This window comes from Octopus bimaculoides, chromosome 16 (genome assembly GCF_001194135.2).
Source record: "Octopus bimaculoides isolate UCB-OBI-ISO-001 chromosome 16, ASM119413v2, whole genome shotgun sequence".
Taxonomy (NCBI): Eukaryota; Metazoa; Mollusca; class Cephalopoda; order Octopoda; family Octopodidae; genus Octopus; species Octopus bimaculoides.
In genome coordinates, this window is record NC_068996.1 from 22915807 (window position 1) to 22941078 (window position 25272).

Sequence of the window (25272 nt, forward strand, 5' to 3'; positions counted from 1 at the left end):
TATAAGCAATACTTATTTTACCAATAAATAAAAGAAAACCATTTTGCAATATTACTGAAAATAAATGCAATACTTATCTTATCCAAGCTTTAGTTTAAACTAAAATTTTAAACATTATACATTTAACTTAGCGTTTATTAGAATTAAGTCGCATGAAAATATGGTGTAAATAAAAGTAATAGAATAAAGAGATATATAAATATGTATTTAAGTTTTTTTTATAAAAGCAAAATGTATTTTAGCTGTAATCATAATAAAAAATTAACTGTATTATAAACATTTACTGGAAAATTTTAAATTCTAAATAATTATAATGTCTAATAAATTAAAACTAAAATACATAAATTAGATAATATACATGAAAGAAGCTAAAACACTATAAATTAATGTTCCTCTGTTCTCCTTCTTGTTGACTCCAACTTATTCAATTATCTATTCCCACACTACAAAAGACCCCAACGCAAATCTGGCAGTAGGCATAATAGTACTACTGGATAATACTGTGTGAAATCTGAAGGTCGACGAGCTTTATACTGTATTCATCTACATTCTTAACAGACTATAACCTAACTATATATAAATATATAACTATATATTTATATGTGTGTGTGTGTATATATATATATATATATATATATATATATATATAGTATCTTCTCTTTGTTTCAATCACTGGAATGTGACCATGCTGGGGTACCACCTTGAAGGGTTTAGTTGAACAGATAAATCTTAGTACTGTAGATATTTTTTTGTTTTTTGTTAAATCCGGTACTTATTCTATTGGTCACACTTTGCAAAACTGATTACAGGGACGTAAACAACCCAAAACTTATTGAGCAGTGGTTGGAGACAAACACAAATACACACACACACACACATATAATGGGCTTCTGAAGTTGTCATCCACTAGATCCACTCACAAGACTTTGGTCAGCCTAGGGCTATAGTAGACGACACCCTAGTAGACCTGGAACCATGTGGATGGGAAGCAAGCTTTTTACGACATGGCTGCACTAGCACCTATATTCTTTTATTTGTTGCAGTCATTTGACTGCGGCCATTCTGGAGCACTGCCTTTAGTCTAACAAATCAATCCCCAAACTTTTAAGCCTAGTACTTATTCTATCAGTCTCTTTTGCTGAACTGCTAAGTTACGGGGACATAAACACAGCAACATTAATTGTCAAGTGATGGTGGGAGGACAAACACAGACACACAAACATACACACACACACACACATATATGACAGGCTTCTTTCAGTTTCCATCTACCAAATCCACTCACAAGGCTATAGTCAGCCCAAGGCTATAGTAGAAGACACTTGCCCAAGGTACTACACAGTAAGACTGAACCTGGACCCATGTGGTTCGTAAGCAAGCTACTTACCACACTGCCACTCCTGTTATATTTGGGGATGATCATTTTTTTTTGTCAATTAACCACACGCACAATTTACTTAGTCTTCACTTCATCTTTATTCTTATTCTTATTTTAGTATCATATAAAAAAAATAATAACCATAGCAATTTAGGACTATATAAACCATAGACATTACTTGCAAGCAAGTATGAATTGGTAGCATGTTCCATACTTTTGCTAATTGTTTTAGATGTCTATCTGGTCATGAGTATAGACAAACACATTCTTGGCCCTCCCGCCTATTGAAACAGTGAAATATCATGAGTGTGGCAGCTGGAGGAAGAGACGGTTCCATCAACACTTGGATGGAACTTATTTGCAGCTGGGTAGCAGCATGAAAAGAAGCAACTGGTCCAACACAAAACCTGGTCCATGAATTAATCCCTGATCCTATTATCATGAGCTAAATGTCGTCAAAACTAGGCCATGCATCTTTGTATACACATATAACCAACATATCTAATACCTTCCATATCACAACTAAAGTGTTAAACCTTAGACAAGAATACAAAAGTGGCTGTGTGGTAAGTAGCTTGCTTACCAACCACATGGTTCCGGGATCAGTCCCACTGAGCGACACCTTGGGCAAGTGTCTTCTACTATAGCCTCGGGCCGACCAAACCCTTGTGAGTGGATTTGGTAGACGGAAACTGAAAGAAACCCATCTATATATATATATATGTATGTGTGTATGTGTGTGTATATGTTTGTGTGTCTGTGTTTGTCCCCCCAACATTGCTTGACAACAGAAGCTGGTGTGTTTACATCCCCTGTAACTTAGCGGTTCAGCAAAAGATACCGGTAGAATAAGTACTAGGCTTACAAAGAATAAGTCCTGGAGGTCGATTTGCTTGACTAAAGGCAGTGCTCCAGCATGGCCACAGTCAAATGACTGAAACAAGTAAAAGAATAAAAGAATACTATGTATATCATCATATCTAACACTATTAGTATTATAATAACTAAAATATTAAGCATTAGGCAAGATACACAACTCTAGTATAAATAGACCAACATACAGCTTCGATCATATTATGAGACAGAACACAACAGAAGAGATAAGAGGTAAAACTTCTATGAGGAGAAAATATTTAATGAAGAATATGGTGATGTGGTACCTAGGTGTATTGTGTTAATGTAGAATATAGTGCAGAAAGAAAGAGAGATAAACCACCACAAGGATAAGACGCTAGTCCATCACAAGTAACATCACCAGATGATTTTATGGTATCTAGGAAGCCTAGAGTAATGTAGAGTATAGTGTTGTGTACAAAAACACAAAAGGAAGTATGGGACACCAGTCTAACACAGGTAACATTATCAGATGATCCGGTTGTATCTAGGCGGACTGTAGTATTATAGAATATAGTGTTGTGTACAGAAACACAAAGGAAAGGATGAGAAGTAAACTTGCACCAGGATAAGATACCAAACTATCACAGGTAATACCAGGTTTATCTCTCATCATGGGGCTGTGAGTAACGAGAGTCATATGCTGTATCACGCCCTCCCCCAATATCTCAGGATGTATGCCACCACCTGCATTAAGGCGTGGTCATCATATTGAAACTCTCAATGAAGAGGAGGACCTGGGGAGAAAGAAGTATGCATGTTCCAGTCTTATATGGTCCTCACCTCCCAAGAGTGACTGCCCAAGAATTGTGGCCTCCACAGCTCTCTGCATTTGAACCTCTTGGACTGCCATGTCTGGAGAACTGGACAGCAACCTCACAGTTGCTGTCCAGTCTCACTTGTTCCTGGTATGCAGTTGCTTTTTTTGCCACATCAAACCTGTCATTAGCACTGACAGCAGTTTGTTGGTTGGTTGTTTTTTTTATATATATTACTACTCAAACATGTGCCATTTTTTTTTTTAGAGTATGATGCTTTTTAAATTTTTTTTACTTAGTGTTTTTGTTTTTCTTTTGTGTTTAGTTTTGCTCTTGGTTGCTGCATGCACCTAGTATATTTCAGTGCTAACATACCCGACACATACATTTATAATAAAAACCAGTGCAATAATAATAAACAAGTTTAGTCTGCTTTATTACATACAGCTGTGAAATCATTCAACCGTAAAACCACAGCAAAAGTTACTGTGCAAAACAACAGAATTTCAAAATACCACCGACTATGCAAATAAACAATTTGGATATTTGAGGAGGGAAGTAAGTGGTTGTGCTGCAACATAGGAGGAAAGAGTCTGGTGTCACATGTGGGAAACCCATCATAATCAACAAGCAGTCTCACATTCCTGATTATGCAATTCATTTCAAGTTGAACATCAGGTTAACTAGTAATATGGTTGTTACTGTTTAGCTCCATGTGAATGCTGGTCAAGCAGACTTATGATCAAAGGGAATTTCAACTGTGACCAGCTGATCTTTTAAGAGGTGTGTGCTATAACTACAATCTCTCATGTATCCTTCCCTTTTATTTATTTATTTTTTTTTTTTGTAAAATAGCAGGATGTGATTTGAGAGAGACTTAGATGTTATTTCTAGTGAACTGAATAACCACATAAGCTCATATATAACAAAGAAAAGTAGAGCTGGTGTGGAAGTAGAGATGTTAGAATGTATAGAAGAATAGATACAAACATAATATTTGCATCATCATCATCATCATCGTTTAACGTCCGCTTTCCATGCTAGCATGGGTTGGACGATTTGACTGAGGACTCGTGAAACCAGATGGCTACACCAGGTTCCAATCTGATTTGGCAGGGTTTCTACAGCTGGATGCCCTTCCTAACGCCAACATTTGCAAATTATGGAAATTATTTAAACAACGTAAGTAGACTTTGTAATGATATAAATGTAGCAAAGATATTTATTCTGTCATAACCAACTAATGTCTAGATTTTGCAGAAAGCTGTGATGTTAGTAAGAAGTTTACGGAGAGTTGTTTATAGTACAGAAAAACAACATGGAGTGTGCTTTACAAAGAAAACTGTTAAAAGACGTGTGTGCATATATACATAAATACATTACAAATATACATACATACAGGCACAGGTATGGCTGTGTTATTAAGAAGCTTGCTTCCCAACCATTTGGTTCCATGTGCAGACCCACCGTGACACCTTGAGCAAGTGTCTTCAACTATAGCTGCAGGCCGGTCAAAGCCTTGTGAGTTTGAATTGGTAAACAGAAAGAAGCCCATCATCATGTGTGTGTATGTATACATGAGTCGGTGTCTCCTAGTTTTGATATCACATAATTGCTGGAAACGAGTGTTACTGTTGTACATTGTCCTTAATCTAGATTTCCATGGAAATATGCCTGGTCATAGGAAATATTACCTTCCTTCAAAACAGGTGAGGGTTGGTGACAGGAAGGGCATCCAGCAGTTGAATATCTGTCTCAGCAAATTTTGCCTCATGCAAATTTGGAAAAGTGGACGTTAATATGATGATGATGACGATGATGATGATGATGATGATGATATATAACAATCAAAAGTCTATGAAAAATTGCTCATGGCAAAGAAAGACAATACAAAATGTACTTTTGAAAGGAAACTTTTAAAAGGCAGTTGGCAAGAACTGGATACTGGATGATAAAATCTGGGAATCAAGGAAACTATTTTGGTCTGCAGCATTGAAAATAATTAATCCAAAAATGAATACATTGAAGAATTCAAGAAGTTCAATTGTGGCGATGTAAATTGATCTATGAAGTCTTTCCATGCTAGCATTGAACTGAAACGGTAATATATGATTTGTGGGTGATGCATGAATATCAGAGGATTTGGGAAAGCTATTTGAGGTTTAGAGTGAACAATCAATGCCTTTCTCAGCTATGGTTAAAATTAACAGACTGCAAAGTTATTGCACCTTCTACCTGGGTGATATATACCAGATAACATACCTATTCCAGCCAATCTTATAATGTTTTACTGTGTGACAATGAGCCAATGCCACTGAATGTACTTCTAACCACCTTAGATTACCTACCAAATTCAGATTACTCCTGTTTCATTAAAGTGATCTAAATTAAAAACTTCCATTAAAATTTTCATGCTAATTTGTTCCAAACACCAGCTTAATAATGACAAAGTTACTTTACCAAATTCTTCATTATTTTCAAAATTAAATAAAACAAAAGCAGTGTATTTCAACGAAATTACTTGCTTCTATAGGTGCAGGCATGGCTGTGTGGTTAAGAAACATAATTTGTTTCAGGTTCAATTCTACTGTACAGTATCTTGAGCAAATACCTTCTATTATAGCCCCAGGCCTATCAATGCCTTGTGAGTGAATTTGGTAGGTGGAAACTGTGTGGAAGCCCATCATATACATGTGTGTGTGTATTTGCATTTGTACTCCTATCCCCATACCACTTGACAACCGTGTTGGTTTGTCTATGTCCCCATAACTTAGCAGTTTGGCAAAGAGACTGATAGAATAAATATCGGATTTTAAAGAAATAACTAAAACGCATGAGTACTGAGGGTGATATGTTCAACTCAAATTCTTCAAGTTGGTGGCCCAGCATGGCTGCAGTCTAATAACTGAAACAGGTAAAAGAACTATATGACAATGAACAAATATACAATCATACATGCATACAATCTGCACAACAGAACAATATTTTTTAACAACTAGATTTTTGGGAATCTGTCTAAGGAATATTTTTCTAGATTTTAAATGCTAACTGCTCATCCGCTTTTTCTGCTGTCCAACCCATACCAGCAAGGAAAAGCAGAAACAAAAATGATGATGTTGAATACAGTAAAGGCATGTGGCTTAGTGGTTAGGGTATTCAGCTTCTGATCGTATTGTCGTGAGTTCAATTCCCAATGGCAGGTTGTGTTTTTGAGCAAGACACTTTATTTCACGTTACTCTAGTCCAGTACTCTGCAACCAGTATGCCGCGGCACACTGGTGTTCCACGAGACAAGGCTAGGTGTGCCACAGTGTAACTTGAATATAATTTTTTTCCCTATACTTTTAATTATATTTTTAGTTCAGGTGTGCTGCCAAATTTTGAAAAGAATATAAGTGTACCACAAGCGAAAAAAGGTTTGGAGTACTGATATAGTCCTCTCAGCTGATGAAAATGAATAGTACCCGTATTTCAAAGGGCCAGCCTTGTTGCATTCTGTGCCATGCCAAATCTCCCTGAGAACTATGTTAAGGGTATGTGTGTTTGTGGAGTACTCGGCTATTTGCACATTAATTGGCTCAACTGGAACCCTCGTTGTCATAACTGATGGAGCGCCAAATGCATTCCTGTATTCTAGCTTTTAGTAAAATGGTACACTCTGTCCTTGTGTGTTCTAAGAGATGACTGAAAAGGTTGATGCCAAGAAGAGCATCCAACAGTAAAATAATACTGCCTCAAATAAGTCCTGTCCAACCCATGCCAACAAGGAAAAGCAGACACAAAAATGATGATGCTGAATGCAGTTAAATTCCCCATGTTCACTTAAGCATTTCACTACTATAGCTATTACTGCAATAGTTACTTTTCTTCCTCCTCTTCCACACACACACACACCCTACTACTACTGCTACTACCAGTATGAACATTAGTATCACAGCTGATACCATCAGCATAGCAACCAAGAGTAAACAACCATTTTACTTTAAGAGATATTTACTGTAACTGTTTTCGTCCGTGAAAAGATGTGTTACCCAGAATGTAAGGAATTAAAAAATTATACATTCTTTTTGCATTGTAAGATGCTTTCCATTAATTCAATCTTTCTTGAATCTCAATGCTTCAAGCAAACTACTACACTCTTCTATATCAGAAGTAACTTAACAAACATTTCATCATTATCAACATGGGTACTGGCAAAGTAAGAAGCTTACTTCCCAACCACATGGTTCCAGGTTCAGTCCTGCTGCATGGCACCTTGGGCAAGTGTCTTCTACTATAGCCTTAGACCACCCCAAAGCCTGGTGAGTGGATTTGGTAGACAGAAACTGAAAGAATCTTGTTGTGTGTGTGCATGTGTGTGTGCTTGTCCCCCACCACTGCTTTACAACTGGTGTTGGTGAGTTTATGTTCCTGTAACTTAGCGGCTCAGCAGAAGAACAGATAAAATAAGTACCAGGCTTAAAAATAAAAAAAAGTCCTAGGGTTCATTTATTTGACTAAAAATTCTTCAAGGCAGAGCCCCAGCATGGCTGCAGTCAAATGAGTAAAACATAAAAGATGGGCACAGGCATAGTTGTGTAGTTAAAAGATTGCTTTGAATCGATATGGCTCCAGGTTCAGTCCCACTGCCTGACATTTTGGGCAAGAATTTTGTATGCCATGTAACAAATGCCGTGTGAATAAACTTAGCAGATGGAAACTGTGTGCATATGCATACATATGTGTGTGTGTGTGTGTTTACTCCCACATACACTGCTTGACAACTACTGTTAGTTTGTTTACATCCCCCAAACTTAATGGTTTAACAAAATAGATCAACAGAATAAATACCAAGCATAAAATGAAAAATAAACACAGGGGTCGACTTGTTCAGCTAAACCCTTCAAGGTGGTGTTCCAGCCTGGCCAAAGTCCAGTGAATGAAACAAATACAAGGTGAATGGTATCACTAAATAAGGAACGAAATTGGCTAAACTGGAAACACTGTGGATGATGTACAATGTTAGAATAATTTTTTTCTTCTTAATATCAACCATCTTATGAAAAAATTGTTGTAGAAGAATTTGCAAGACAAGTCTTCACTGAAATTCAGATTATTCCACATTAATCCTTTAGCATTTAAACCAGCCGTTATATCGGGCCCAAATGTTCTACCTGTTTTATGTTCAAACTGGCCAGATCCAGCCTCTCCCACCTACCCTACAATGTAATTCTAAAAATAAATGATCACATCTTTGAAATCTTGAAGCTACAAGATAATATGTGATTAATTTTTTTTAAATGTGGATAAATAAGCATTACATTTAAAAAATTAACCTGAATGCTAAAGGGTTAAACTGGTCACATCTAGCCAAAATATTCTACCTGCTTTTAAGTTAAAATCAGCCAAATCTAGTCTCTCTACATCTACTCAACAATGTCTATCTAAAAATAAGCAATCACCTCATCAAATCTCAAAGCTACAAAATAATGCATAATTAATTCAGGACAATTGAATGAATAAGAATAATCTGAACGCTAAAGGGTTAACAATAGAGAATATAATATTAACCTAGTCATTTTTCTCAGTCAAAATTCAAGAGTTTAAATTCTATGGCTTTGTTTAGTATTGGTCACTATTCAAAGAACTAAGTATGTCTGCTTAGCAGGAGGACAGGCGCAAAAACAAGGAGAATAACTGGCCACTGGCACTAATCTCAATGGAACTGACACTCAGTTCTCTCACATACAAAGAAGGCTTCTTTTATTATTATTTTTTTTTTTTACTTGTTTCAGTCATTTCTAGAAGGCATGCTGGGGCACAACCTTAAGGTTTTACATTTGGTACTTATTCTATCAGTTTCCTTTGCCAAACCACTAAGTTTCAGGAACATAAACAAACCAGCACCTGTAGTTACATGGTGGACAGGGAAGAACAGACACACACACACACACAACAGGCTTCCACACTGTTTCTGACTATTAAGTTCACTTACAAGCCATTGGCCGATACAAGACTAAAGTAGAAGACAATAGTCCCAGGTGCTACATAGTGGGACTGAATCTCAAATCACACGGTTGCAAAGTGAACAGTTGTTTTTTTGTTTCTTTTTCCCCTAGGGGAAGTAGTGGTATGATCTGGAGGAAAAGGTGGTGCCCATGTCTTTGCAGGCCTTCTGAGACTGGTGAAATTGATACTGTTTATGTTCTACTTGAACTGTTACAAATCCATGGCTGCAGGCAAAATATGAGCAGAGAGATAATTTCTGAGGATAACATTCTGGGGAAGGCAAGACTGAGATTTGTGGTTAGCATGGAGATAGTAGAGGCAGGATACAATATTGATAATGAGAGGAGGAGAAGGAAGCGAGTTAGAAACGCCTGAGTGGAGGTGGCTATGAGATTAACCAGCTCTGAAAAGCAGACACAACTAAGGTTGTAATATGAAAAGTAGAGAGAAAGTTATAATTTTAGTACAAGGCCAGCAATTTCAGGGGAGGGGTAAGTCGATTACATCAACCTCAGTACTCAACTGGTACTTATTTTATCGACCCTGAAAGGATGGAAGGTAAAGTCAACTAAGACGGAATTTGAACTCAGAACGTGAAAACAGACGAAATACCGCTAAGCATTCTGCCCTTTGTGCTAATGATTCTGCCAGCTTGTTGCAATAATAATAATAATAATGATATTGAGTTCTTTTACTGGCCACAAGACCCCAAGACATAGAGGACAATATCAAAGGATGAGAGAGAAGGTTCGAAGCTGGCAGATTCATTAACACACCAGACAAGTGATTTGTGGAATTTTGTCTGTCTTTACATTCTGAGTTCAAATACTGCAGAGGTTGACTTTGCTTTTCATCCTTCCAGGATCAATAAAATAACTATCAGTTGAGCACTGGGGGTTGATATAATCAACTTACTCCTCTCCACTGAAATTGCTGACCTTGGGCCAAAATTTGAAACTTAATATGCAAAGTAGAGAGAATGAGCAGAACATATCTGAAACAGCAGCTGAAGATAGTTGAGAGTAAATTTGTGTCAACCAATTGAACAGCCTTTAATTGGGTGTAAAGAAGAATGTCCAAGTTTGTAGCAGTGGTACCATTCCAAGATAGGAGAGCAGCACACCATTAAGGTCTCACCTGAGTTACATAGAGGTTCAATATTGCCAGGGTCGGAAAGCTGGCAGAATTGTTAGCATGCCGAGCGAAATGCTTAATGGTATTTCATCTGCCATTACGTTCTGAGTTCAAATTCCACCTAGGTCGATTTTGCCTTTCATCCTTTCGGGGTCGATAAACTAAGTATCAGTTATGCACTTGGGCTCGATGTAATCAACTTAATCCCTTTGTCTGTCCTTGTTTAGCTCCCTGTGAGCAATAAAGAAGTAAATATTACCAGGGTCTGGTGTATTTTCTGACTCTGAAGAGGAAGGTTAGCATATCTTTATAATGTTGAGCATGTGCATCCACTCAAAGATATGCTGAGTGATAGTGATACTTAGACAAGTGGGTTCTAATTGCATGCTGTTCAGGTTTAGCTGTGGGAAGTGGCAGCAATATTTTCTTGATATACGCAGCTGGAGAGAAGAGTATTATGGCAACACTGGAGAATTGTTTTAGAAGTTTCTGTACAGAAAGAGTGAAGTTTATTGGGGAAAGATGAGTTGATGCAGCCCCTTACACATAAATATAGAGATAGAAGAGTTTGGAGGTTGGGCTTTTATACATAGGGGTTGGTGAAGGATGGTGTATCAGTGTTGAGGATGGTGATAGGGAATACAGTTTGTTGCTTACCACATCACAGATGTCTAGGGAAATGAAAGATGGGAGGGGGTATGAGTGATAAGATGACTGAAGTGAGTGATGTATGGAGGAGGAAGAGAAGGCAACAGATAGAATGATAAGAATGGTCTGATAGAATCTCCTCAGACACAGGTGATCAATAGGCAGATGAGATTAGATGGTCAAGAATGTGAAGGCTGGCAGTGAAAACAAGGGCACATATCTATATATCCCAACCTTGTCACTACCCTCAATGCTTCCTTTATCATAGGTGGTCTGGTCTTTTGCAGTGTATCAGCAGTCAATATAATTCTTTGTTACCTCAATGAAATGCAGCACTTTCAGATTAGTCTTTATTCCAAGTCTTCTTTGGCTCCCCTCTTCCACAAGTTCTACTAACTTTAAACAATTGCCACTTCCTTAAGCAGAAAAATCATCATCCTTACACCTCACATACTCTTATGCACATCTGATTCATCTTATACCACCATGTTATCTCTCAGCTCAATTTATACTCTGGTATCCATATACACTGACATTATATGGCTATTGAACATATTTGCTTCATTTCTTTTTAACCTTTGCCAGTCTTCTGCATTCAAGATCCACATTTCACTACCATGCAGCATTACAGTTCAAATATATGTATCATACAATCTCTTCACACTTTTGCTGTCAGCAGAGTTTATAGCTCACAGAACTTTTTCAAATCTACTCTTATTCAAACTACTATAATTTTGGAACTGTCACTGCCAGTTATGTTACCTATGTAACAGAAACTGTCAAATACTTTCGGTGAGCCTGCCCAGAGGCATTTAAGAGAATCTACATCTGGTATACTTTTACTACTTACTGCCCCAGTACATCTGCCACATGCAAAACTTGCCTTCTGTGTTAATCTACTTGTGACTCCCAAACATCTCTTGTATGTCCATAATTTACACTGGGGACAGCATATGGAGTTTCTACCTAGTCTTTTTCTGTATACCATTTCCTTGACAGTACTAAAGTTCTGTCTACTTTCTTACTGACGCTTTATCTAAGCTAAGTTTGCTTTGAGGCCTCATTCCAGCTTTTTGTTTCCACAACTAGAATTTCTCTAAATCTACTTAAAATTGACCATATTCAACTTTAAGAATTAAATTATCAGCATAAAAGGAAAAAGGAGTCCCATCTTCATGTTAAATTCATCATAAACTAACACATTACTCACTGCATCTTCATACACAGCCCACACAAGTCATTTGCCTATACTTAGTGACTCCCACTCCTACTCCAGATTTCAGTGTGTGACACACAGTCAAAAGCCTTAACAAGTGTTAGGAATAATGGGTTACAGTTAAAATTATATTATTCCAGCAATTGTCTCACTTTAGAGCACGAAGCCAAATTACATCTCACTTTAGGAAATTCTGTTCTTTATCATTAGTGCCAAGATTCTTTTCATAACCTTCAGAAGCTTGCTCTAGCAACTTGATATCTCTGTAATTTCCCCTCTCTTGAGCATGTCCTTTGCTCTTGCAGTAGTTTATAATGTTATTGCTACCCAAGTCATTGGGATTTGTCATCCTATATTCTTTTCTACTCTAGGCACAAGGCCCGAAATTTTTGGGGGAGAGGGCCAGTTGATTAGATCAACCCCAGTATGCAACTGGTACTTAATTTATCGACCCTGAAAGGGTCAATAAATGTAAAGACAGACGAAATACCGCTAAGCATTTCACCCAGCGTGCTAATGTTTCTGCCAACTCACCACCTATATTACTTGATTAACTATTCAGATGGTCAACATGTAACCTACTTTGCCAAAAACATTGAGCATCCCAGTGAATATACCCGATGGACCAGCAGCTTTCCCTGCCTTCATTGCTCTATTGATCTATCTATCATACTGGTTTCATCTTGAATTGCCAATACCTCTATTGGCTCAGCACAAGGAACACCCACTTTATTCCATACATTCTTCACATTCAACATCGTATATTTTGCATTTCCATGATTGTAATGCATAGTTTTTTGCCATCAGACAAGTGTACCTGTCTCCATCATTAAAGATTCATTTCTCTCTCTACCTTTTCTATCTCTACTACAGCAAATACTATGCCTTGCAATTATTATATCATAAAGCATGCTTTAGTAAAACATTTGCAGTTTCTGAGCAGTTTTTTTTCATATATTCCAAAATAAATAATATTAAGGAATAAGTGTCAAATAAAGGCATGGCTGTGTGGTAACAAGCTTGCTTCCCAACCACATAGTTCCAGGTTCAGTCCCACTGTGAGGCACTAAAGCCTTGTGAGTGGATTTGGTAGATGAAAACTGAAAGAAGTCTGTTGTATTCGAATGTAGTCATTGCCAGTGCCGGCTGACTGGCCCTTGTGCTAGTGGCATGTAAAAAGCACCGACTACACTCTCAGAGTGGTAAGAATGTAGTGGGTGCTTTTTACATGCCACTGGCAACGACCACATTTGAATGGTACTTTTTATGTTGTGTGTATATATATACACACATATATATATATATCATCATCGTCATTTAACGTCTGCTTTCCATGCAGGCATGGGTTGGACAGTTTGACTGAGGGCTGGCAAGCCAGAAGGCTGCAACAGGCTCCAGTCTGATCTGGCAAGGTTTCTACAGCTGGGTGCCCTTCTTAACGCCAACCACTCTGAGAATGTAGTGGGGGCTTTCTACATGCCACTGGCACGGGGACTAGTCAGGTGTCACTGACAACAGCCAGGCTGAAATAGTGCTTTTTATGTACCACTGGCATGGGACCAGTCAGGCAGCACTGGCATCAACCATGTTTGAATGGTGCTTTTTACATGCCACTGGCATGGGTGCTAGTCAGGCTGTACTGGCATCAGCCACAACAATGTCTTCACTTGCCTCAACAGGTCTTTGCAAGCACCTCATCCCAAGTCTTCCTGGATCTACCTCTTCCACAGGTTCCCTCTACTGCTAGGGTGTGACACTTTTTCACACAGTTGTCCTCATCCATACGCAACACATGACCATACCAGTGCAGTCGTCTCTCTTGCTCACCACATCTGATGGTTCTCATGTCCAACTTTTCTCTCATATATATATATATATATATATATATATTATGTGTGTGTGTCTTTGTGTCTGCGTTTGTCTTCCCACCACTTGACAACTAATGTTGGTATGTTTATATCCCCATAACTTAGTGGTTCAGCAAGACACCAATAGAATGAGAACTAGGTTTACAAAGAATAAAGTCCTGAGGTCGATTTCTCTGACAAAAATCCTTTAAAGCAATGCTCCAGCATGGTCTCAGTCTAATGACTGAAAAAAGTAAAAGATAAAAGATAAAAATAGCTCAATATCTATCATTTTTATGTCCCTCACCTATCAAATACTCAAAAACACACACACACATATATATATCTCCAGATATACACTACTCGACAAATTGATTGTATATGTATGCATGCATCTTTCGAAGCCTTACTTCATTTTACTTATTATTATTGTTATTATTATTATTGTTGTTGTTGTTATTATTATTATTTATTATTATTATTATTATTATCATCATTATTATTATTATTAAGGTAAAATTTGGCAAAATTGTTAACACATCAGACAAAAGGCTCAGCAGTATTTTGTCTATCTTTATGTTCTAAGTTCAAATTCCACCAAGGTTGACTTTACCTTTCATCCCTTTCAGGGTCAATGAAATAAGTATTAGTCATATCCTGGATTATTATTGTTAGTAAAGCAGTGAGCTGGCAGAATTGATAGTAGCTGGACAAAACGCTTAATGGCATTTTGGCTGTCTTTATGTTCTGAACTCAAATTCCACTGAGGGTCAACTTTGCCTTTCATTCTTTCAAAGTCAATAAAAGAAGTGCCAGTTGAGCAATGGGGTTGATGTAATTGTCTAGCTCCCTCCCCAAAATTTCAGGCCTTGTGCCTATAGTAGAAAGTAATACTATAGTGATGGTTTGGCATTTGCTTGGTCATCAAATTAAACAGCCACCTCTTGGAACCTTTCGGCATTGAATGTTCAGTTTGCCAAGGATGTCCTCGCTCCCTACTTTTATATGTTTTGGCTTTATAACCCTTGCTGCAAAGGCTGGAGAATTTGAGGGGTATCCCATTCGAACTAGGCCTCAGGTGAGCTAGCTGTGTCTGCATATGCAGACAACATAACTATCATGGTGTCAGACTCTTCAGATATAGAAACAATCAACAATCTACTGAAAGAGTGTCAGGAATGTACAGGAGCACCGATAAACCAGGACAAGCCAGTAGGTCTGCAATCAGGCTCTTGGAGAGGCAAGTCCATATGGACTAGCAGTGATTTCTGTGACTGGACAGAGGGTCTGGTGAAAGTGCTCGGAGTCTGGTTCAAACCAGTTCTCCTGGCAGATATGAACTGGGAAGAGGTCATGACCAAGGTGGCCAAGCTCACCCAGAAATGGGCAGAAAGGAAGCTGTCTCTGAAAGGCCAAGTGGAAGTAGTGAATGCATATATTGCCTTGATAGTGTACTACTAAGGCAATATAGGCATTCACTACTTCCACCTGGCCATTGTACCTTGTCCCAAGAAAACTCTGACCAGAGTGGAGCACTTGCATTTTTTAATTCTTATAGAAGGGTCAGGCTCTGTTAATCAGAAAATCTATCAGCTGTCAACACCTACACCAAGATGATCTTAAGATGACATCTTTGATGATGTGGCATCATGCATTGAAGCTGACACACCTACATAAATATCTAAATCACTGATTTAGTGATTGTGTGAACAACAGTGACAAAAATAAGGGTGAACTGGTGTGGGCGTCCTTTGTACAACTCATCTCATCGATAGATCTGCAGTAATCGGTCAAACATAGACCAAAGTTAGACGTTTGGTATCTAGAATGTTGCTAGGCACTCACTGCAATGTACCAGCTGGACAAAACTGTTAGCAAGAAAACAACTCAAGATTTCTATAGGAGGCTGGTTGAGGGCATGAGTAACGATGGTCTAGGATTGACTCTGGATACTGATGAGAACAGTCTGAGTAGTCTCTTCCAGAGGACCTTGGAGTTGAAGATCATGGACAATTTCCAAAAGTCGTTGGCACTGCCTGTTTGAGACAGGCTCTTCAGGCATGGAAGTGCTAACAGCCAAATCTGCCAGAGATGTATGCAAGGAGACAAAACCGTTCTGCATGTAATCATTCAGTATCAGTGCATTAGAGGGTTGTGGGCTTGTGTAGGGCAGCTGCAGTCTTGTGCCAGACGAATTCAGCTGTCTGCCAAGTCTATAGTGAAGATCAACACATCACCTTTCTTTAGCAGAAGAAGGAAAGCAGATCTTTCTCTGCTCAGTGGCTGTGGCAAAAGAAGTTGTGTGGTGAACCGATCTGAAAGGTTTCAAGACAGGCACTTACCTATCTTGCCAAGCCCTCGTCAATTTCTGCAATGAGGGTAGAGAGGGAGGTGCTGCATTCTAATGTGTTTATCAAGAGGTGGACGACAGTGGCAAGACTAGTGAGACTGAATGGATCAACTGAGTATGCTTTTCAAAGCAAGAGGAAAAAAACAGGAAGTGGGCACTTTCCCATGCCTTGGGGATGGCAGACTGGAATTTTCGCATGGGATTTATCCTGAATCATCCTAATTGGACTGCCCTGCTATTGGGGATTCTAATTATTTATTTCTCTAATTTCTACTACATACCCTTTGTTATATCTTTTAATGTGTTTCCCTTTGATCAAGGCAAACCCCACTTGTTTTTGTTTTTGTGTGTTGTAACTCATCCTTTGATCTTGTCCTCTCTGTCTTGGGGTCTTGTGGCCAGTAAAAGAACTCAATATCATTATTATTATTATTATTATTATTGCAACGAGCTGGCAGAATCATTAGCACAAAGGGCAGAATGCTTAGCGGTGTTTCGTCTGTTTTCCCGTTCTGAGTTCAAATTCCGTCTTAGTCGACTTTAGCTTCCATCCTTTCAGGGTCGATAAAATAAGTACCAGTTGAGCATTAGGGTTGATGTAATCGATTTACCCCTCCCCTGAAATTGCTGGCCTTGTACCAAAATTATTATTATTATTATTATTATTATCATTATCATTATTATTATTATTATTATCATTATTATTATCATTATCATTATTATTATTATCATTATTATTATTATTATTATTATCGATAAATGGCAGTATGTGTATTAGAACCATGGTAATGATTGTAGGAAGCAGAATACTCTTTTTAAGACTGACCGTTTTAAATTAGCTTGTAAATATAAATAAATACCACCGAACTGACTAACAGAATTGATTGCTTAACAAGAGCTCCGAGAAAAACATGGATAACGGGATGGTCATGCTAATTCACCAGCCTCTCCTGGGCCTTACTTAGTGAAAAGAGGTTTCCACTAGGAAGTAGGCTGATGATGTTGGTGGATGGATGGTCTACTAAAGTAATTTATTTTGTCTATTATTGTCAGAATACAAATTGTTGATGTTTAATTCAGACTTAAGCTGTGAGTCAATATCAAAATATCTACGTGAATTAAATTTCGAAAAGTTATTTTTCATGTCCAAACGAACAACACCAAGATATGTGTACACGCGCGCGCGTGTGTGTATTCAGTTATAATAAAAACAATTTAACATTAAATCTGATGGGTTAGCCTATGCTTTTATAAAGTACAAAACGACGATAGATTAGAGCTAACCGAAACTTCGAAGTTGCTGTCATATATATATATATATATATATATATATATATATATATATATATATATATGTGTGTGTGTGTGTGTGTGTGTGTGTGTGTGTGTGGTTAATAAATCATTTTTATATTTGAATTAATATGCTATTACAGATATTATTTCTTAATCCAATAATAAACAGATATCACTTGAAAATATATATCCAAATTATTAGATGTTTGATATTATATTTATAAACAATACGGATATATTTTTGTTTTCACAAAAGCGATATTGATTTATTAACCACAAAGGACAACAAAAAAGCTTTAAATGTATTATAAACAAACAAAATGCCGAAGCAATAAGGTTGTGATGAAAACGTAACAATAATATTAACAAGGAAATTAAATGAGAACGAAAACCAGAGTTATGAGACGAGAAATAATTAGTTGTTTTCCAAGCAATTTATTCAATTAATCTTTTTTAGCCCATTGGGATTCATACAACTAAACACTATTGGGGAAAAATTTTAATAAAATTAAGGTTTGATTTAAGGTGGGTTTAGCAGAATAGCAATAATGATATTGTGTAAGATTGTATACGATTTAGCATTGTCGAAGTATTTTAAATAGTTTGCGAATGCTCCACCAGCAGAAAGTACTTACTGTTGATCGATGTTGCCAATAATTGTAATAGTTAATATAATTTTTGCTAATAATAAGTACAGTCGTGTTAATATAAAAATTACAGTGTTACTTTTAGTTACGCAATATATATCAGCAGCATCTCAATATTATATATACAAATAATACAATACATTATGCTATTATAATTATTACGTCTACAGTAATTAGGTTTTACAGATAGAAAAAAAAAAGAACTCTCTTATTTGTAAGCTATATATTATTATGTAGCATCGCCTAATTTACTGTTGTTACTGACGTTAAATAAACAGTAGAAAAACAAACATACCATTGCGAATCCTGATAAAAGTGCTGATGTACGACTTGAGGCTTTCAATTTAGCTCGACCAAGATACAGCTTTCTCCACGATAAAACACTTGCCGTGGTTTCATTTGTCATCGGAGGAAGCTGGATTTTAGGTATACTATTTGGTTGGGGATTCATTGTCAAAAAATAAATTTGATTTCGAAGGTTAAAGATATCGAATACAGGAGTCAAGAGAAACAGAGCACAAATTACAGAAAATAAAACAAGATACAGACGGATGCTACTCAGTGGTGGGGTGGGAGAGTGGAGTGGCTATTCACTTGACTAACAGACTGCTGGTTGTATTTTTAGACGTAAGATTGTTTTATAGTTTCGAAAAGAAAAAAAGACCCTTGAAAAATTTGTTTTAAATAAAGAAATGAGAAAAATTGTAAAATTTATAATCAAGATGTGTGTCATAAACGGTGAAGCTTCCTGTAAAATACGGTGATGACACAACACTTGTATACGTTGAATAAAAATGCTGAAAGTCCATAGTTATAGAGGGTGAAATTGATAAGTTCGAAGCAATAGATCTATTATATCCTGTCAGCTACGCTGATGTCTGTGTTCGTAAAAAATCAACATTATAAACTCTCGCTACCTCACAGCCCATTTAACTTTTGGAGTTTCGCTTTTATTGTTGTTCTTGTTGATTTTTTTAAAAACTCTGATCGAGTAAACATAATTGAACCCTTTCATTTGTAATCATCTCATCTTATATATCACTCCATTTTTCGACATATCCTACTCTACTTAAGACTGTAGGTGTGATTTTTTTAAAAGTAGATTTGGCTGCTGTTTCTTGCAGCTGGAGCGGTTACGTTGAGGCTTAGCAGCACTGAAATCAACAGGGAAACCATTCCAATGTACAGCTGCAGAGCAGTGCCAGCTAATAATTTTTATCACCCACTGCACAGACACCTGCCTCTTAATATAGGTTTACATGTAATTGTTAATATGTATAAGAACGTAAAACCAAAATCATAGAATAACGGAAAATATTACAAACAGAAACGTCATTAAAATCTTTCTAATGAAACGTACAGTATTGCTTAAAATATATACATTTAATAATATTTATTAATTATAAAATTAAAGTAATATGCACACTTGAAACAGCATTAGATTAAAATACTGATATGTATAAAATTTATAATGTGATGTCTACAAACGTAGAACAGCAGCACTTGTAATATTTTGTTTCAAACTTTTTAAAGAGACTTGCGTAAAACACATAGCTTCTCTTAGAATGCGGGCAAATAAAATACACTCTAAAAAAGTATTAACATTGATTGATCCAATCACTAGTGATTCCATCTGACTGTTTTTTTGTATAAGCAATGAATCAAAAAATCCAGTATACAGCTCTCAAAAACCGGTTATCTGAAAGACTGCACACAGTCCAAAACTTTGTCTTGCTAATTTCCGTGAGATCCTATCATTGTATTATATATGCAGGTTGTTGTGGTGGTGGTAGTGGGAGGAGGGCGTTCACTTTGAACGAGAAAACAATTTGTGATTTACACTCTGGAGTCGATAAAATAAAGTGTCAGTCAAGTACAAGAGTCGAAATAAAATGACTGACCCATTCTCCCCCCACCCTATATCAGAAACAATTATAAGTAGGTAGCCCATACGCAAAGTCCTACAGAGACGCATTCAGGAAGAACATGTTATGCATGATGTTCAGTTGAAGTTCGTTTTTATGTTGCAATTTTGAAATTTTTTGCATAAAAGCTTGATTGCTTCCACATTGGACACTACCCTGATACAAAGAGTTGATCTGCAAACATAAAATTCTCAGGGCTGATGCCCTGCCTATGGCCAACGTCAACAGTCTACTCTGTTTGGATGAACTCCACATCTCTATTGCACTCAGAGTGGGAGCTGACGTCTGTGGAGGACTGAGATGTTGCTGTGGTAGGTTCTCAACTCTACAGGCCTTCATGGTTTGTCTTGCCACCTAAATGCAGGTCGTTTTACTCGTTGCACTGACCTAAACCTGATCTTTGAGCAGACCCTGGCTTGGGTAAGTATCCCCTCAGTTATGGAGCCAGCAGGATTATACAGAAGTGATGGGAAGAGACTAGATGGTCTTACCTTCTTCTCCGGGGTAAGAAGTAGGTGACTCAACTGGGATGCCACAGCCAGTGATTCCTTTGCTCCCTCCCAAATCCTGGATGCTGCAGTAAATGGGAGGGTCACTGCTTGCGTAGTTGAATGAAACCAAATCCTTAAGTATTGGGACTCATCAGTGAACCATTTCTTCCATCCTGTAGTGTTTGAGATGTTTGGAGGAGCTGGGTTGCTGGCATCAAAATTTTTGTCATCATTAGCAGCTCACCTTACCAATGTGTCAGGTGATATCCATGAGGTTGCTTGGCTGTTTCAATGCCTTAGCCTTGCCATCACCCATGATAATGCTGCAAACATGTTGGCTTGCTACATTAGGTTCCATTACGTCTTTTGGTGTGCAACAAATTGATGCACTTGGTGTTGAATTGATGTTTTTCTTCTTTTCGTTTCTTTTGTTTTGCTCCTGTTCATGTTTTCTCTGTTTTGGATTAGTATTTTAATATGGAAATATCTTTATGTAATTAAGTTGTAGAATAGTTTCATTAAACTGAACTTTTCTTTTTCTTCAAAAAGAAAAAAATTACTTAGGCTTGGATAAAAAAATCTACGGAGTTGGAGTTAAACTTTATACTTCTGTACTCAGAACATCAGTCAAATAAACTTCAGAATATTTCAATTAAACTAAATTTCAGTATTATTTACTAACTGTATTTTTTTTTTTTAACAAAAAATAACTTTGTAGATAACCAAAATTTTTATACAAAGCTTTTGATATTATAACATGTTATCTTATAAATAATGCTTAAGTGTGTATGCATGTGTCTTTCTGTCTGTGTGTTGCACCCACTCCACCGCTTTAGAAACATAGCTGGTTTGTTTACATACCTGTAACAAAGTGGTTCAGCAAAAGGAGTTGATTGAATAAGCACCAAACCAGTACAACTAAAACACTTCAGGGTGGTGCCCAGGATGGCTACAATCTAATATCTGAAATAAGTAAAAAATAAAGGATACAAGATATCTATCTATCTATCTCTCTAAATGTCAGTCTCTCTCTCTCCTTCTCGCTCTCTCTATCTATCTATCTGCTTGTCTGTCTGTCTCTCTACATATATCTGAGTGTATAACTGTATGCATGTATACAGCAATACCTTTACTCGTGTAATGCATGTGTATACTCTTTTCTTTTAGTCATGGGACTGTGACCATGATGAGACATACATATTCTTCCTTTTCTTTCACCTGCACTTAGAGTTCTCCCTCTCGCTCATTTTCTATATAACCTTTACTCAGTATTCTCCCTCCCTCTCTTTAATGTTCTCATTTCACAAATAGTGTTCTCCTACCCCTTCCTTTTCAAAGTAATGTTCTCTCACTGTTCTTCCTTCGTTCCATCTCCATATAACCTTCACTTAACGTTCTCCCCCCACCTTCTTTTCTATATAACCTTCACCTAATGTTCCCCCACTCTTTCATTTTTTTATATAACCTTTACTTAACGTTCTCCCTCCCCACCGCCTTCTTTTCTATATAACCTTCACCTAATGTTCCCCCTTGACTCCATTTTCTATATAACCTTCACTTAACGTTCTTCCCCCCACCTTCTTTTCTATATAACCTTCACCTAATGTTCCCCCTCGACTCCATTTTCTATATAACATTCACTTAACGTTCTCCCTCCCCTTATCCCTTCCTTTTCCACATGACCTTCACTAAATGTTCTCTCTCCACTTCATTTACTATATAACATTCCCTCAGTGTTCTCACTTCCCTTTATTTTCTATATAACCTTCACTTAAGGTTCTCCTAACACGTCCTTTTCTACATAACATTCACCTAAGGCTTTAACGTTCAGATTACCCTGTCAAATGTAATGCTTATTTATTCGCCTTGTTTTGAATTAATCACGTAATATTTCATAGCTTACAATGACGCGATTGTTAATATTCCAGGGTAGGCAGTATGACCATTTAGGTCTAGCTACTTTGAACATAAGATGTAAAAAATATTTTGGCCTGATATTCTGTCAATACATATTTATTCACATTCTCAAGTTCATGATGCATTATCTCATAGCTTCAAGATTTTGATGATGTGATTGTTTATTTTAAGAATGACATTGTCAAATAGGTGTGAGAGGCTGGATCTGACCAGTTTGAACATAAAATGAGTAGAATATTTGGGCAGGGTATGACTGGTTTAATTGCTAAAGGGTTAATGTTTTCCTATACCTTTTCTATACAACCTTCATCTCCCAACACCCAGTTTATTTTCCATCTCATCTTCACTCACTGTTCTCCCATCCATTCCTTTTATATATTATCTTCACAAAATATCCTCTCTTCTCTTTCATTTCTATATAATCTTCACTTAGTATTCTCCTTCCTTTTTTATACAGCCTAGACTTTGAGTTCTCCCCCTCACCCACTTCCTTTTCTCCACCTGTTTACTTTCTATATAACATTGACATCTATATAGGTGCAGGTGTGGCTGTGTGGTAAGAAGCTTGCTCCCCAACCCATGGTTCCAGATTCAGTCCCACTGTGTGGTGCCTTCATCAAACTATTTCTCTGTCATTTATAACTTTATATATATAACAAATAGTGGCCCAACAAGATACCGATTTTGGCTGGAAATAGCAGTCGATAACCATTCAATGCTTGGTAAAGCTTCCCTGAATTTATTGGTACCTTGTTGTGCCACTATTTCCTATTTATAATTCTACCTTTACGGTGCTTTATTTTGCTGGAAAATTATACTATTGCATTGTAATATTATCTATAATTCTTATAGATAAATATATAGACAGACAGACAGATGCATGTGTGTGTGTGTGTGTGTGTGTGTGTGTGTGCACGCTCCACCACTGCTTGACAACCAATGCTGGTGTGTTTATGTACCTACAACCTAGCATTTCAGCAAAAGAAACCAATAGAATAAGAATCAGTTGATAGATTCGACTAAAAATTCTTCAAGGTGGTGCTCCAGCATGGCCGCAGTCTAATGACTGAAACAAGTAAAAAGTATGCTGCTCTCCTTTCTGTATAACCTCCATTCAGGGTTTTCTCTCCCCTTCATTTTTCATACAACTTTCTTTTAGTGTTCTCCCTTCATTTCCATTTTGCATGAATCCATCACTTATACAGTTGTTATTCCCCTTCTTTCTCTTCATCACTTTTACTTAATGCTCTGCTTCATTCCCTTTTGTATACAAGGGGGTGCCCAAAAGAAACTGGAATTTTGCAATATTATGTTTTTTCACTTAGTTTTACATGTTTACACTTTTATCACCTTCAGAGTATTCTCCATCTGAAGCAATGTATCAGTCCAGATGCATTTTCCACTGTTCAAAGCAGCCCTGGAACTCTTTTTTTTCTTCACCTCTTCCACATCTGCAAAACATTTTCTGAGCGAGATCGTTGCCAGTGCCCCTGGACTGGCTCTTGTGCGGGTGGCACATAAAAGACACCATTTCGAGCGTGGCCATTTTTGTGCGGGTGATACGTAAAAGCACCCACTACACTCTCTGAGTGGTTGGCGTTAGGAAGGGCATCCAGCTGTAGAAACTGCCAAATTAGATTGGAGCCTGGTGTAGCCATCCGGTTGCACCACTCCTCAGTCAAATCGTCCAACCCATGCTAGCATGGAAAGCGGACGTTAAACGATGATGAAGATGATGATGATGATGACTCTTTTTATTTGGGGGAACAAAAAAAAGTTTCAGAGAGTAATATCAGGTGAATTGGGAGGGTAAGTAAGCAGGCTCATGCCATTTTTGGTTAGAAACTGTCACACACACTCACGGCAGTATGTGGAGGCACATTGTAATGATGAAAGTTTGTTAATTGTTTGGCAGTGGTTCTCCCAAGATCAGTTCATGAATTTTCATGAGGTTTTCATTCCTTCAGTAGGCCAACGGTCGCCCTGAATAAGGTTGGTCCTCAAGCAACAAGTGCACATTCCTAAAGCATGAAAACCATTCATAAACTTGTGTTTTGCTCATGGCAGCATCCTTGTAAACTGTTTGAAGCATAACAACTGTTTCAGACACCATTTTCCCCCGGCAGAAAACAGAATTTCATGGAAGCATGCTGTTCTTTTGTTTCAGCCATCACAAAAATTGATGAACAGGGGAGAAGCTCTGCAAAACAAAGATGCATCCAGGTGGCAGTACGATAAGAAATGTTGTTGGTTGGCAGACTGATGTCTGAGGGTTGCATCAAGTAGCTTCGAGCAGCAGAAGCCTGAACTACAATGGGTTTGTCCTACAGAGAACATTTCCAGTTACTTTTGGGTAGCCCCTTGTATAACCTTCATTCAGTATTTTCTTCTTATTTTTTTTATATAACCCTTAATGTTCCTCTCCACCTTCTTTTCAACATAATATGCTAATTACCCTTTAGCATTTAAACCAGCCATATCAAGCCCATTATTCTACATGTTTATGTTCAAACTGGCTAGATTCAGCCTCTCACACCTACTATACAATGTCATTCTAAAAATATACAATCACATCATTGAAATTTTGACGTTATGAGATAATACATAGTTAATTCAAACCAATTTAAATAATAAACATTATATTTGACAAAGTAATTCAAATTCTAAATGGCTAATGTCATCCCTTCTCTTCTTTCTCTATATGACCTGTACTCAGTGACCCTCCTCTATTCCCTATATAACCTTCACTCAGTGTTCTCCCTCTCCTTCCTTTTCTACATTACTTT

At 37.3% G+C, this 25272-nt stretch overlaps 1 protein-coding gene across 3 annotated transcripts in view; it reads right to left on the reverse strand.

Moving 5' to 3' along the window:
• The window catches only part of LOC106870551 (protein orai-2), a 52384-nt gene that overhangs the window by 5673 nt on the left and 21439 nt on the right, over nucleotides 1-25272 (reverse strand). For 2 of the 3 annotated variants that reach the window (XM_014916861.2, XM_014916786.2), the window contains 2 exons: nucleotides 21431-21532; nucleotides 18449-18584 (listed from right to left, as the gene is read on the reverse strand). In XM_014916861.2, coding sequence (XP_014772347.1) covers nucleotides 18449-18559 — 111 coding nt within the window. In that variant the 5' untranslated portion in view covers nucleotides 18560-18584; nucleotides 21431-21532. Of the gene's footprint in view, nucleotides 1-18448; nucleotides 19330-21430; nucleotides 21533-25272 lie in introns of those variants that run through there. The other variant, XM_014916712.2, reaches the window with a different exon arrangement.